This window comes from Dermacentor variabilis, chromosome 9, assembly GCF_050947875.1.
Source record: "Dermacentor variabilis isolate Ectoservices chromosome 9, ASM5094787v1, whole genome shotgun sequence".
NCBI classification, from domain to species: Eukaryota; Metazoa; Arthropoda; class Arachnida; order Ixodida; family Ixodidae; genus Dermacentor; species Dermacentor variabilis.
Window position 1 is genome coordinate 130,440,354 of NC_134576.1, and position 16,225 is coordinate 130,456,578.

At 44.3% G+C, this 16,225-nt stretch overlaps 1 protein-coding gene across 1 annotated transcript; it reads right to left on the reverse strand.

Annotated features, from left to right (window-relative positions):
- On the reverse strand, positions 1-14,718 carry LOC142557508 (guanine nucleotide-exchange factor SEC12). The gene is made up of 9 exons (XM_075669408.1): positions 14,561-14,718; positions 11,999-12,224; positions 10,840-11,165; positions 8,534-8,617; positions 7,532-7,656; positions 5,138-5,311; positions 3,913-3,985; positions 2,312-2,471; positions 1-1,161 (listed from the first exon to the last, which is right to left on the reverse strand). Exons 1-9 carry the CDS (start codon positions 14,693-14,695, stop codon positions 1,076-1,078), a joined length of 1,389 nt encoding a protein of 462 aa, XP_075525523.1. The 5' UTR covers positions 14,696-14,718; the 3' UTR covers positions 1-1,075.
- Between the last annotated feature and the right edge of the window lie 1,507 nt (positions 14,719-16,225).

Consider the following 16,225-nt stretch of genomic DNA (forward strand, 5'->3'; position numbering starts at 1 on the left):
TTTGTTTTAACTGCATAGCTTTTATTTGAAATTAGTCTTTCCAGGTATGACTAGTACAGAGACGTCCACTGCTGACAGATGGTAGGTGGAGCCTTGAAGGTATAGCCAATGTTATGTTAAAAGTTTCACTGTACCATGCCGCGTACATACAACTGAATTCAAGCAAGGTTTTGATCATGCATTGCACATCTGCGACAAGCTCCCTTCTATCAAAGAACATTATAATAAGGGAAAAGAAACAATAAAAGCCATACACATACTTGTCATACCTAAAAACGAACTCAGAACTGCACCTTTCATTGGACAACCTAGAACTACTTTGTACAAGTATAGCATCACAGTAGAACCAATCTTGCAACAGGCTCTTTTAAAATTTTCTTCAGCAAAACTGTACAAAAGACCCCGCTGACATTTGCATCGCAAAAAAAGTTCAGTGAATGTTTCCTACACCCAGTTCAGGAACCTCGAATACTTAAAATATGCGATGCACAATAATAAAAAAAAAAGCGGGTGACGGGGCGAAGCAGTAACGGAGAGAGCAGCGTGGCAAGGAACGTTACTGCTCAATCTACGTCTTGTGGTTCAAAGAACTTGCAGAAATTGCTTTTCTTAGTACTCATGAAAGTCTACTGCAGCTTTCTTTGATGCTTCATTCTTTATGGCACTGATCGCAACAGTGTTTCGACAATCCTTTTTTTTTTTTCGTTTTTCACACAAACCTTCCTGCTGCAAATGATGCACGAAACCGAGGGTAGTGTGAATGTAGTACTTAAATGCTAGGAGTACTTCGTACAAGTTGTGCGTGCCCGTGGCTGCCCGGAGCGACGAAAGCACGCACAACGCGAAAAGATTTTGATCGCAGTAACCACCAAGTGCCTGCAAAGAGCTCTTTGCCGTGGCAGACACAAATGCGAACGAACCGGCCAATAGTAACAAGGCAACAACTGGCAACAGTCCGTATGGAGATGCTTGTGCTTGGAATGCTTGTCGTCTCGCTGGAGCGGGCGTGATGTTTCTTAAGCGCGGCACTTGGGCACCCATATCTACGTCGCGATCTTGAAGCCACTGCACTTTCTCAGAGTCCGAGGAAGTCCATCAGCAGATAAACCAAGAGTATCACTCCGACGAACATAATGAGCAAGCCTGCGATTCCCATAGTGGCTGAAAAGCAAGATGAAACGGGATATTAATGATACCACTTAGCACAAGTGACATACACGGTAAAAGAAGTGCTGCGACTTGGGCTAGTTGCTTGTATGTACGTTTTTAGTTTTTCTTACCACGCCTACTATGGAACAGAAAACACGGAACAGGAGACTGGCAAGAGTGTGAACTAACAACTGTTTCATTTCGGACATAGTATTAGTGTTACATTTATATGAATAGGTAGATAGCAGAATAATGTGATACGGTAGTAAAGTTCGGTGAGGCCATGCGTGACATCATGCGCGGTAGCGTTGAAGAATGAAGCAGAATTTGATCAGCACTGCTGAATCTTGAATAAGTGTGTGCGCAGTGTACAGCTACTGTTTACATTGTCTTCTACATCATTCGCTATGTTGTCCACAGTTTTAGCGGGTAGACACATGCTCGCTTCGTGTGAGAGCTGCTGCACCCTGCCAAGATTAAGAAAGAAAAAGTGCGGGTCTTACACGACCCGCACTTAATAAACCCGCAGTTTAGTAAAGTGTAGAACAAACGTGAGGGTGATATTGTACAGCTGCTACCCTGTCGCCAATGGTAGTACGTTCAGGCCTCAAACTATGCGTACAAGCTGAAATCAAGCCAACATAATGCCACGTTTTGAAAACCACAACAAAATATCCTCCGGTGGCTGCTGCCTAGGGCACGGCCACACGGGCCCTGTCTTGAAAGTGATCTGTGATGGAGACAGAGTGCGCCAACTGCCGATTGCTTTGTGTGCGCTGTATTTTCGCTGCTTCATTCACATTGAAGCGAGAGGCAGCACGAAGGTCAATTTGCTCACTGCTGCTACCGCGCTTCCTCACTCCAGCACTTTGACAGCTACTTTCTGCGGTCATCGAGCGAGATGTGTTCATGCTTGCTTGTGCACACAAGACACTATGCTTGTTAATTTAGTTAGTCAGCGAATGTTTATAAGTTTATACGGCCGATAAAGCCACTACTATCCTTACTTCGTATAGCTGCCTACTAATTTGCTATTGCAATCAATGCTTTGCGTTTCAGGCGAAACTACGACTTTTTTCTAGACCTAAAAAAAATTCTACAGGTTGTGCTGTTTAGTTGAGTGCAGCAGACAATGCTGTGGTGTCATGGTGATGTGGCTCACCTGGGTATGGTATATGATGCGCAACGATGTGATTGTCCACTGATATGCTGATGAGAGATGCATCGTAGTTGCCCGCGAGGCGACGCGTCTCGTCGCATGACTTGAGAAACTCCAGTCCCGTGACAAATATGTTGTGGGCATGCTCGGCCCGGTACAGTCTCTGTTTTTTAAAGCAAAAAAGAAGGCGGGGCGTGGGTGAGTATGCCAATCTTTCACATTAAACCTCACCAATCATTGCCACAGAAAGTTGGTCATAAATATGGCATGTCCACTGTATCTACAGTGCGCCCATAAAATCATGGTGCACTTTTTCACTGGTTACAGGAAATCAACGACACAAGGACAGAAATATGAAATCTTGACCAAATGAAAGGAAAACTCTCCAAGTTAGTCGTTAGTCTTGCTTAGTTGTGATTGCCAAGCACATGCACGCATAGATATTTAAGTGCTCCTTAGGTAGCTCTCCCGTATAGCCTCTACAGACTCCGTCACTTACCAATGGCCTACCAGAACGGGGTTTGTCCAACAAACTGCCGGTATCCTTCAACTGCTTATCCCACTGATTAATGTTATTCCCATGTGGTGGCGCTTTGTTGTACACATTACGCTTTGGTCACGGATTCGAATTTAGCAAGCCACAGAACGCACTTAACTTTCCTCTGTACCGTCTACATTTCGACTGGTATGGGAGTGGACTGATCTGCTGCTGCGCAGTTCGTGGTGCTGCGTCATCGCCTGTGTGCGCACACCCTTGCACGTCATACTATGGGAACTTGGAGAGTGCTCCTTTTATTTGGTGAAGATTTCACATTTCTATCTTGTTTTGTTGCTTCCCTGTGACCGATCAAAAGTGCCCCATGACCTTACGGGCACACTGTATATTTGTTCATCAGTATAAACATTGAGACATGTACTCTTCAAAACATGCAGAGCAACCCGTTTCATAATAATATCTGACATATTATATATACTATATATTTATTGTTTCATTACACAGCACAGCTTGAAAGAAAAAGGCTTCAAGATGTCAGCGGTGTTATAAGCGGACACTTTCCAATGCATGTTTTATGAGAACTTTATTCGCGAGTATTTGTGTTCTAAGGCTTCTGATATGATGCACAATAACTTTCATAAGTCCTGCTCTCTCTGAAGTTAAACATTTTCGGTCTTCTCAACTGTAATTGCAAAACTTTCTGTACTTAAAGAGCATCTTTACTCCTCTATGCAGCTTGTTAATTCTGGTGGCCTGTGTTTCTAGAGTAACTTTGTAACCACCATGAACAGGACCAGTGGAATGCCTCCACCAATCGCTTTGCCAGTTCGTCCAGCGACGCATACCCAAGCTTGCTTTTATGCTATAACCTTGTGCTGTTGATTGTGATGGCATTGGCTTCGACAGTAGGCGATCACCAATGCTGCAAACGTTTTAGCTTTACGTCGGACTTTAATGGGCACACGTCAGTTTCTGGACCCACATAATTAAGAGAGAGAGAGAGAGAGAGAGGCGTCACTTAGAATCGGGTAAATGAGGTAGCACTAGAGGGCAAGCAAATGGCCCCATCGTGCTACGCAGCTACAGCCACGAGAGGCACACCGCTCACCTGGAGGCTGAAGGCGATGTACACTTCGACTGCCCCGGACAGGTGGCCGACGCCCAGGAAGCGGCCATCCTCACTGCAAAAGTGCCATCATTAATTGGCATGGTGAACAAACAGTGCGTGCACTAACGAGGTCACTTAAGCCCTACGCTACGCGCTTTAATTATGGACTTAAATAGATGCTGAAGAGCAGTATTATGAAGTATTGTTCCAAGTGTTGGTTTGCGTCAATCTAGTTGAGGAAGGTCAGTTATTAGCAGTGAAAGTGAAGGCCAAAGTTTACACTTTTTTGAAATTTGTGCCTGAAACCCTGTGCAGGTGCGTTAGCATCATATCACATATTTCAAAATGTTTTTGCATGTTTTAAGCAGTTTAAGCAAGAAAGAAACAACACCAGATTCCTCTAAAATGAAATACAATACTTGTTTATTGATGAAACTAGAAACCAGCCCCTGGAAGCCACTGTACAAATGACAGGAGCTACCATGGGAAATTAAAGCCTGTCTTTTGCCTTTACATCTTTTCTGGCTCACCAATGAAGACTCTACCCACAGTAAGAGCAATGCTTCTAGTGATCTGAAACTGTAATTTGCCAGTCCAGCATAACTTAACTTTACTATTTAGTGTCCCTTTAAGTAATGCATATAGAAGTTGGAAAAAAAACACTACACTGCAGGTGCACAAGAAATGGAATGAAAATGCAGCAAAAGTTGTTACAAGGTGCCTGCATCCCTCAGAGCAATCAGCCACAATATTGACACTGCTTCACACACTTGCACTGGTGTCACACACGTGACGTAAAGCAAATGAAATGCACGCCTATGGTTCACATATGCGGAGACCTGTCAATACAAATTGAAAACGAAGCCTTAGGTGGCTTGGGGTGAATCCCACTTCCAGTTTCCTGCCTAGGGTTTTGCCCGTATTGCTGAAAAAATTTCCGCAAAATATTATTTTCTTTTTGATGATTATGCTTATTCTTGATGAGTTTTGCACATTTAGATGGAGAATAAACATTTCTTTCTGGGTATTTATGTGTCTCGTCAGTAAAGGGTTAGCTTGTAGAACTAGTAAATTCCACAAAATCAGCAGAACGTAAAAATGTTTTTGTTCTTAGAACAAGAATAGCCCTATTCTAAAAGGCTGCATGAAACATCGGGTGAGTCTATAATCTGACTTGAGGACACAAAGGGAATCCAATGTGGGGCAGTTGAATCGCTGGTCTCACCTGACAGCCAATGATGACAGGACATCCGTGCCCATAGATTGGGTTCTCTCGGAAACGTGCCTCCGCATGTCCCACTTTGTCAGGTAGCAACGCGAGGCAGGCTTCTTTCGCACTGCGGCGTTGGATATTGTGAACAGGCGGTAATTACTCTTGTCCCCCTCGACGATTCCAAACCTGCATACATTACAAACAGAACACATGAAGTTGGGTATGGCCTCAGGTTAGCACTTGCAAAACAAATTTGAAGGACGACACACACACACGCACACAGGTTTTCAGCATGAATACCATGTTTACTTGAGAGATCTGCACTTTCTTTTTTGGGATCATTGCAGGTTGCATTACCTTGCACGAGTGGTGCATATGACAACCCTCTAAAACCGTGGAAGACATCGTGAAACTACAGAATAATTCAAACATTGGATGCACACTTACACACACTTTTACTCAAGATTTATCACTACTGACCCAAGTTTCGCTTCATTGTTCAGCTCTGCTGCTCTCAATGTTATGTCGTTGTCACAAGAGCTTACCACAACACCATGCTCCCAAAGACTGTCATTGTGCACCATGGCAGGTAATTCGGCGAAATAGTCCTTTTTTTTTCTCCAACTTTTTAACTCGATAATGGCGGAAGGGGTACATGGGGGAGGGTCTTACATGAGTAAATACGGCATACAACAATGTTCACTGGCAAATGCAAAAAAAGAATGGGAAGTTAGATAAATGCTGCCCCATTAAAAGACTGCTGTGCAAGGTACAAGACATCATCACGAACGAGGTAGTGGCCAAGTGCTGCACCAAGGAGGCCAATTCCTGTTCTGGTGGGGGAGTGTCTTAGGCTACGTTCACGCTTGGTCTCGGAGCAGGTGGAAGCGGAAAAAACTTGACAAAATCCGCCCGCCTAGGCAGGAAAATGGGCGGAAAACCAGGCGGCGAAGCGGAACCGCTATCCGCTTCACCGGAAGCTGCACTAGCATGTAAAGATCCAGTCGTAAAATTTAACATTTTCCGTTGTCCATTGTCTACTTTTAGGCAAAGCAATTAGCTAAAACTATCGAAACTATGTCTTGTTTATTTTCCATGCTAGACGAAAGTTAAAAACGATACGCGCAGTTGAGCGAAACGATAGCCTGTAGTAACTGATGGGTCAATGAATGAACATATGTCTTGAAATAGTGTAATGAACAGTGCCACCATGCGGACAAACGTACGCAAACTAGATGGATGCGGGCGAAAGCGGCAATGGTTTCCGCTGCAGTGGTGAAACAAATGTGGACATCTTGTACATGCGCGGAAAAGATTTTCTGGCCGCTTTGGCTTTTCCGCCAGCTTGCCGTTTCCCAAGTGTGAACGTAGCCTTACTGAAGCTCGGGGGTCTTTCTAATTTGGTTGTACCTGGACTAGTATAGCTCCACTGGCTCTCAACATTTCCTTTTCTTTTGCGGCACCGCTCCAACCCTGAAAATGCGGTGGCCTGGGCAATGATCTGAACTTAGGACCTTGAGCACAGGAGCCCGATTTTCTACTCTACTCCATGCCACCACCTAAGAGATATTCAGCCCATAACGGTTTGACCAGTCAGCAAGGTCAACGAGTTTCTCAATATGTGTGAATGGCTTACATCACAGCAAGCCTAAGCATGCTGTGATTGTATTTTGAGCCTAGCTGCACAGAATACAATCCAACATAATTATTTAGTAAGCAAATGCATTTCAACTGACAGCTACCCCTTGGGCCTCAATCCAGTTGCCAGGTGTCGATGCCTCCTAGGCAGTTTCCCTGACAAAAAGTAAGCCTGCACACTCCCTGGCAAGTTTTGTAGAGATGCTGGCTCAACTAAGAGATATGAGAGCTGAATCGGACCCTGTTGTAGTGGGCTACGTTCATATGCTCAATCTTTCCCTTCCCAGGTAACGTAATTAAAGAAAGAAAATACAAAATCAGTTGCATGGTTCTTCCTTTGCCAGATATACAGTAGAACTTTGATATAACGAACACGGTTATAACAGATATTGAATACTTATTCTCGTGTATTTACTTCACCCTCCAGGCCAAAGGCACTACGGAGGAGAGCAGGCAAAAAAAAAAAAAGCTATAGCAAAGAGAACAAAGATGCAGTGAGTAATAACAACAAATGAAAACATTGAAGTAGTCACAAGTTAGTATACTGGCTACTGCATCGCAAAAAATGTTGATTATCGCCAATACATATATGCTATGAGAGCGAGAAAGTGGTCAAAAAAAATTTTTTCTCGGTGATATCAGCAAGTACTCAATACATGCTCACATTGAATATTGGATATACAATGAAGGTATTTTTATGTTGGATGCAACTTTGTTATAGTGAGGTGCGACGGTACTATGAGTGCATGCAGGGCAGCTGTCACGTACCTGCACGCTCTGAAGAGGTACTTCTCGGAGCTGCTGCCAGGTGCCACAAAGGTAAGCTCACACACCTGCTTGCCATCCACGGCGTCCCAGACATAGCCGTGGCCGTCCCGAGACACCGTCACCACCTAGTGGGGGAAAAGTTTTTTTTTTGCTTCTGATAATCACTCTACAGTCGGGGCTTGCAGCTATACTCTGCTAAAGGAGCACTTACACACATTTTCGAGGCATTTGCAGAAACTCTATCACACACGCCTCTCGCACTTTGTGAGTTTGGAGGCTGGGAAACTCAAGATGGTTCAATTTGATGCTGACATTGGTTCTCAAAATGCCAAAATCTGGTGCCATATATGAGCGCTGCATGCAAACGCAGGTGAAACAGTGCTTCACGATGTAATGACGCAGTTGCCCAGCGCTTATCAAAACCGAAATAGGTTGGTAGAATCAAGTCTTATTGGAAGTTACTTCAAGCACTCTAATGAGTGCCAGTATCTTCTTCTAGGTTTAAAAGGCTTCAGACCATCCAAAGAAGATAACTATTTACAATGTCATGTTAATACTTCTTTATTGTCGGAGCTTTGCTTCCTTTAACTCGAAAGTAGACTCACTTGAGTCATACATGCATTCACTGCATGAGTGCAATAGAAGTTCCTTAAGTCCAACAGTACAATACAATTTGGCGATTCTCTTATTCAACAGTTTGAGCAATCAGCTGCTATGGAAGAGAAAGGTGTCAGTTCCGTCTAACAAGGATTGCCTTACAAATAAGTTACCTTTAACTGCTACAGAAAGAAAAAAGGAAGGGCAAAGTTAGCTTAAACAATAAATTAGTACATTAACAAACTGCTCAGAAGTTTAGCCTGTTCATAGCCACTTCACAAGAGTAACATAATATTCACCTGATAAAAATTCAAAAGACACCTGCAGCGCAGACTTGCTCGTACAACTGGAGGCAAGTGTCTATGAGCTCGACAGAGAAACAGAATAGGGATGAGCCAATCTAACCTTGCTTTCGTCTGGTGAGATGCACAGGTCGTCAAGCTCATCTTCGTGGGCTTGCACTTTGTATATCATCTTGTACTGGGGATACTGGAAGAAAGATAGACAAGATTGAAATAAAAGGAACACTAATAATTTCTAATTCTGCGAGGAAATACAAGTAAACAATCTACACACCCCCGTTTCAACAGCCAAATGTTTGGCAAAGGCTTCCCTCACATTATGCCTTCAAAGCAAACTTGAGCGTCATCACCTATGAACTGTTTCGCCAAATGATGACAAAAGAGTGTAGTTGTATTCAGCATTGTTCCCCAATTCTGTTTAAATCCAAGTGTCATGGCACTCTTCGTTTGGCTCGTTAACCCTGTCATCTACACTAGCAGATGGTGATGGAAGCAGCCTTGAGTGCAATGCTGAAAAAGGTTGCAACACGCCAAAATAATAAGGCTCAAAGTTGTGAGTTAGCTTGGTAGGTTTCCCAGATGGGTTTTCCTTTTATCCGTGAACTTACAGCGATAAAAATACAACAGGCTTGCAAGGCAGCTGGTCACCTTCAGCAAGTGAAAGCAAAGGCAACAGCAACTTGCATGTGCTACAACCTATTATAGCAGAATCCAAACCTTTGTTTTTCTTCACAAAATCTTCAATAGTCCATCGTGACAAGAATTAGTTACTGCTGGTTTGGAAAGAAAAGGCAGAAGTGGAACACCAAGGCATTTAAAGAGATTGGTGCTTAAAGTGGATTTTTTAAAGCGTTTAAAGTGGATTGGAATGCTAGAATATACCAGAAAAAGTCATACTGTGCGTGAACATGAGTCGGGGTAAACCAATCAAGATGCAAGAACGAATAAGAAACTTGAAGTTCTCGTGCCTACTCCATGTGATATTCCAACATTTAGACAGCGTTTACTCATAACTACATAGCTGATAGTTTGTTGATTACTAAACTGTATGCTAAATGAATGAAACACTCAATCTAGTGAGTTTTAAGAAGTTGTTTTGAACAAAAAATGGCAGCAGAAATGTGCTACGTGGTTAGCAATCTGTCTTACTGGCATACTGTCAGTGCCAGTTACAGGTGTGAAATTCCAGAGTGGATAATATTGTTCTTCACTTTCTCCACTGATAACTAACGTTCTGCCATCAAATGCTAAATACTAACTGAGCCTTGAAACAATACTTCACCAGACTAAACTAACACCAGTCTCACATAGGCACAAAAAGAGTGACATTAACTGCTCAATGCCTTAAAAGTTTAATCTCACTCATGCAGTGTCATGTGGACATAGTTAATGCATTACATCTTAATAGAGAGTTTTAGCAAGTTCAGTATTCCGGTATGCTCAGGCAGATTGGGTGGCTTGCTGGGTGAGCGGAGGCGTAAATGTGAGCGGCCGGATTCGTGGTGCAGAGCTCAACCATACAAACACAAAGCCCATATTGCAGTAACCTAGTGTATTCTACTTCACTGCTTGTGTAAATGTTTATGTGTTCACCATTATGCCGACGCCGAAAATTCACACTAGCAGCGAAGCAGAATGCACTTCGTTACTGCAATATCAGCTGCATTTGTCTGGTTGAGCTCTGCATCACCAGGTGGTGCAGAAAATCTGGCCTCTGACGCTCACGCCTCCCCTCACCCGGCAAGTCGCCCTATTAGCCTGCGTATACCACAGGGGAATTGATGTCGCTTGCTCTCTGATGTCACTTGCAGCCTAATGCGTTCTCGCAACTAGTTTGGCTGTTGAGTGTGTGCTCACACTCCCAATGTTAGCAACTACAGTTGCACTCATAAAACATACTTCTGAAGTAAACCAATAAATTTACCCTTTGTTGAATACAGCTGTTAACAATCCTAGTGGCAATATTTGCACTTTGATCAACTAAACACATTTTTTATGATGTGGCTCACGAACACGCTTACTACATTCACTGCACTTCTCATCACTGCATCATTTAATGTCATTAAATATGTGCGTGTTTAGCAGCAATTCTAGATACAATGGCACTAAGGCACTTAAGGTCCTAGACACTTAACGTCCCTGACCTTGCCTGTGTCATTAAAAATGTGTGTGTTTAGCAGCAATTCTAGATATAATGGCACTAAGGCACTTAAGGTCCTAGACACTTAACGTCCCTGACCTTGCCTGTGTCATTAAAAATGTGTGTGTTTAGCAGCAATTCTAGATACAATGGCACTAAGGCACTTAAGGTCCTAGACACTTAACATCCCTGACCTTGCCTGTGTGGCATCGGTTTAACTTTGTGCAGCTCCTTTAGTGTCTCTTTAACATGTGACTGAGTTCACTGACCTTCCAGGCTCGAAGGCAGCCATCTGCACCACCCGTGAAGAGGATCTCCGTTTCCGGTGCAAACCGCACCACTTTCTGGAATGGCTCCTGTTTCGTGGAAAAATCTGTCTGGAAGCTTGTGTCCGGGCGGATGGAGAAGCCAATCCGGACACTGTTGGCATTCGTGTCCGGCTCCGGCTTAGCCGAGTCTGCCATGTCATGCACCACGCCATTGGCAGTGCCATTCTCCACTTTCTCTGGCCTGTCACCCCCGCCGTAATCCTTGGACGAGGATGTGGACTCCGACCGCCGCCTCCGTCGCAGTGCCGTCGATGAGCCTCTCCTGTCTGTCGGGGATATGTCAAAGGTAGACGTGTGTGAATAGAAAATTTTTGAAACCGAATCGAGTGCAAGTTTAATAGTGCCAGAAATGCATCAAGTCAAATAGTATATAGAATACTTTTCGAATCATGAACAACCATTTTTACAATTATTTTAAAGCGATATTGACGTCCTTGTATTCATAATGTTAGCAAGTTTGTCATTGGATTGCACATTATGAAGGGTCATTGATTACAGGCAGAAATGGACCATTAGGAAGAAATAAGCAGTTTGTTTGCAAAAACAGGACTCTGCAGATTGTGCAAATTAATGCTGTATAGCTGACAAAGTCACGCTCCCTAAGCAACGCAGCCTGCTCCACTAAGTATGTTTTCATGCTTTATGCTATGCCCGTGGAGATGAAATTTATTGTACCTTTGCTTCAACTTTACACTTGGTTCTGCACGGTAGATGTTTTAAAATACTAAAAAAATATTCATATTTACAAATAGTGACCACTCAGTTTGAAGACTAAATTGAATATGATTCATTGCTCGAAAGTTTTTCAAATATTCACACACCTCCAGCGATAGGAAACCAAGCTGCATGTTCGATTGGAAAGCCAGTCATCTTTTGCCACAGTAATAGACCAGCTAAACATTACACCAACAAAAGTGGCATGTAATCTGGGAAATAGGTTCCGGAGGTATCTTTCTTCTAGTCCACAGTTTGTACACGCATACCCGCACACTGAGGTCTGCTGCCGTACTGAAGTCTCTGCGCTACGATTTGTCATGACGTTGAACAGACAAGCCCAAACACTCGCAACTCTCAACCAGGAAATCTGTGTACAGCTCACCGCGTTCGAACCTCCCGTCGCCGTCCTCTTCCTGACAGTCCTCAAGGAGGCAGTAGCGCATGTTGTACATTTGGCAGTGCTCGTCGGCGCCCGCAGCCAACGCGAAGCTCTTGCGCCCCTTGTGGAAGAACACGGTTGAGTTCATGATGGCGCAGTCGCCCGTCGGATAGCGCGTCACTGGCTCTGCTTTGCATGTCGTCTTCGTTGGGATCAATTCGTATATCTCCTGTTGCGATGCGCACAGAGATGAAAGAAAGAAGACGTTTTATCGGAACCACGATACGAGAGAATGTGCAGAGAGAATCAAACACACTTTGGCATCGAAGTTCTCATGTTACCGCCACTGTGTAGTGACTACAAAGAAGGAGAAACAGTAAGTGACATAACTATAAAGAATCAAAATATTGGAAGAAGTTGTGTACATAAAGCAACACGACAGTGAGAACGATAGTGTCAAGTGCGATTGGCAATTATTGAATCTAATAGCAAAGCTCAGTTCTGACCCGTATGGTGACAGATAAACAGTGCAAAAGTGGATGTAACAAGTGTTGACTTTAAACCAATATTTATCCAGAAACACACTATTAATTTATTTGTCCTATTCCAGTGCTCTCACACAAGCCAATCAAAACAAAACTGAAAGACCAAGTAAACTAGAAGAAAAGTAACACTGTCAACCATAGAAAGCACTGCACAGCGTAGTTACGCACTTTAATTTCAACAGTGAACAGTATCTCTGTTATTGGAATAACAAAACTAACTGTCCCAGAAAATCAATAAATGTGAGAATTCATCTAGCGTTTAGGCACAACATGTCTCTGTCTAGTAAGTGGTTACATCCATATCGTTCTTAAGTTCACTCTTTCCTCACACTAATTATCCATCACCATGCAAATCTACCAACCCACCTAAACTTACCAAACAGTACTTATACACATGTGCCACGGCAGATTCCAGAGCAATCACTGGTGATAATGTAGATTCACGACTGTACAACATTTTTTGCCTCACTTGTGTGATCTGATCACACACATTTGTATGACTAATGACCCTGTGACAATATTCACCAAATTTTGAATACACTAAGCACACCTTCTATACACAAGACAGCGATATGCTGATAACAGCAGCAGTCTGGTGAATGCGATCACCTGCAGGGAGTAAAACAATGCATGCGTGGCAATATAAACTCTCGCACACGGGCAGCTACGATCCTGGTTGAAGTTGATCTGCGTAGAGATTTTCAAGTTAATCAGAATGAGGTGCTGCATGGTCGCTGATAGGGATGTTGACCTTGTGGCTGATCTGTGCACCAGATGGCACTGAATGCATCCAAAACAGAAAGCTATAATTTGCGCGTCTGCGTCTCATGCAGTAAAAGAACATTCTTAATATATTAGGTCAGAGGTGTTGGGTGGATATCCTTCATTACACGAGTGATCACAACCATGGTAATTGCAAATTTTTTCACACTATCCTAAGAAAAGCATTAATGTGAAACGCCACTGCTTCGTGTTTCTTCTCTTTTTAGGTTATTTCTTGGTTAATTTCTTGTTGTATAGCGTGTGGTCACCCCCTGTGACCGCAATATAATTCAACTACCGCATGTAGCCATTTTGATTTTCACACCTTATGGAAACTACTACGCCTTTCTAATCTAGCCAAACGTTCTGGCGGTATTTAACCAAAACTGCGGTCAAAAAAATTCACATCGCGCCAATAAGCTACGCGACCTAAGAACGATACAGAATTCTAACGCCTCAGCTGATAACGTCGGAGAAGCGCCATTCAGAGCGCGCAGCTTACACCATTAACAGCTGGGGAAAAAAAACAAAAAAACTTCCGCCTCAGTCGAGCGCAGGCAGGCAGTTATCTGACGTCAACGTGATGTAGCGCTGACGTTGTGACAGCGTCAACGTCAGGGCAATGGTCGGGGTTTGCCACCCGAGATGAGCGATTGAAGGTCTGGACTGTTCAGTAGTAGAGTCCGAAATTAAAACGCCAGCTTGGTTTGTCTTGGGGAGTTCTTTTAACTTCCCTGGCGTGAAGGAAGTGCTACCTTACGGAAGTTAGTTCGCCTCACCACACGCTTTATCCTCCGATCAAGACGTCCTTGTCAAGCTTCGCTTGATCACACCATCAACACAGCTGGACTGTAGAGAACCAGTGACCACCAATATAAAGAAATAAAACAAAAGAGAGAAAGAGAGCAAAGGAAAGAAAGAAAGAAGAGAAACCACACAGATAGCCTTGAAATAATCTGTGCACTACAAGGACGCCGCATTCTATCACCCCATACATGATCCAAAGAAAATTCAGCAACTGCATCGATGAACGCGTTTAATTTCCACGACACGGCCCGAGGAAAAAAAACCGTTTATGTCTCGGAAGTGGTCGAGTTGCTTTCCTGCCGTCGCGACGAACGATCAAGGCGAGCTTACGAGCGATCAGCTGCGGTTCTCTTTTGACACGTATGTATAGCGACAGGCTCATCCCAGGTGTTAAGTCGAGCCGAAACTAGCGCGACAGAAAACGCATGGTGCCAAGACGTGGGCTACTTACAATCTTGTTTGGTATGCCTGTCCTCGACTTCCCGCCGCCTCCTGCGACAAGTATGTGCCTTTCCGTGATTACATTTAGCGAATACAGAGGAAAATTGACTCGGGCCAGTAACTCGCCCGACTTGGACGGCGCCATCTTGGTGCGTTTGTGTCACAGCCTGCGTCGTGGAGCTGCAATCATCCCTCTAGTACTTGCGCATCAGTGACACTTATTTGTACGCTAAAAATTGTTCTGAATTAATTAAAATATTATGAAGTAAGCTTAGCTTAAATTATTTGGCTACCCTATTGGCTTGAAGCACAGCATATTAGAAAAATTTAGCGTCGTAACAATAAACTAAGTCTGTTTATCAGCAGCAGATGGCACTGCATACTTAAAAAATTCAAGGTACGTTTGGGTAGCGTTTTTGTCTATGGGAAACACGCCGCAATGCCCTCTGGGATTAATGTGCGCTGGTGGACATCTTTGAGGAGCCGCACGGATTGGGTGCTTAGTACGGATACGTTGTGGAGGTTGATAAAAAAAAGCCTCCCAAATGCTCTGAATGCACTCGCGTGGACACAGCATCTCCAGCTCCGACTCGGGGAGCCGCTTTTCGACGCTCGAGAAGAAGAAGACCGTCTGTCCGAGGTAAGACAAAAATCTGTGATCATCACGCGGACCGTGCGGCTTGGGTTGTCGGAAACCCCAACACTGTAAACCAGACCATCTTTAGACAAGTGACAGAATCGCGTGTGTTTTTTGCGCGCTCCGACGCGTTCGCCCGCGAGTGCTTCACGTTGCTGCATTTTCCGTTCTGCGCCGCAACTCGGCCTTGTAGGTGTAGGACATCGGCCGCACGACGTCTGTGAATGCCGTAATGAAACCGCATTGAGCACGACGCCAGCCAAGCCCCCCTTCAGGGGAGAGGTCCCCTGCACAGAATGGAACTGTGGGCGGGACTCCTCCGCCGGCGATGAAATCCAAGCCGTGTGCTTCGACGAGCTGCCAGACGGGAGGTTGAGCGAAGAGAGATCGCACTTGCTCCCAGACAAATCGCGATGAGAGGGCACAGAGCGTCGTTTGTTTGAGCCGCCCGGGTTCAACGTCTACTCCGCTCTTGCTTTTGATAACGGCTTGTTTATGCGCGAGAAAGTGTGGCGATGTTGCTCCCCCGGGATTTGACTCTGTCATGCTGGGCGAAGCGTTCTTTGGCCTAAATTTGCGATCTAACGCAAGCACCACAAAAACACGTTGTCCCATCTTGTGGTTTTGCCTCTAGTGGGAGTGACCGAGGTGCGTCTAGCGAGCCGATGGAGCAGACGCAGCGCATCACTCGCAAAACGCGCACCGCTACCTAATTCATGCTCGTATTTCACTATCCCCGCATACCATAACACGCACTAATGCGGAGCGTGGTAATTATAACCCCTTTCTTTAACGATTTGGTGAAGTTACAACTCATTTATAACGAGACGTCATCTAACAGTGCCCCGTCCGTTCGCGGTTGTCAGTTCGTAGCGAAAGGAAAGAATGGCAAACGAAACAGGAGCGTGCCGTTTTCGTCACGTATTTGCGTTTTGAAAGCAAAATGGGTTTACGCAACTGAAAGAGCTTTTACGTGGCTCACGCCTTTACCGAGGCAACGTTAGCTTTGCATCGGAGTTTATTGTAAACAAGGGTACG

Excerpts from the sequence above, each read along its gene's own strand:
- LOC142557508 (XM_075669408.1), bottom strand. The coding sequence starts at position 14,695 with ATGGCGCCGTCCAAGTCGGGCGAGTTACTGGCCCGAGTCAATTTTCCT. Across the intron at positions 11,166-11,998 it reads CGACGGGAGGTTCGAACGCG|ACAGGAGAGGCTCATCGACG; the intron begins GTGAGCTGTACA and ends TATCCCCGACAG. Across the intron at positions 3,986-5,137 it reads CTGTCATCATTGGCTGTCAG|TGAGGATGGCCGCTTCCTGG; the intron begins GTGAGACCAGCG and ends GCACTTTTGCAG.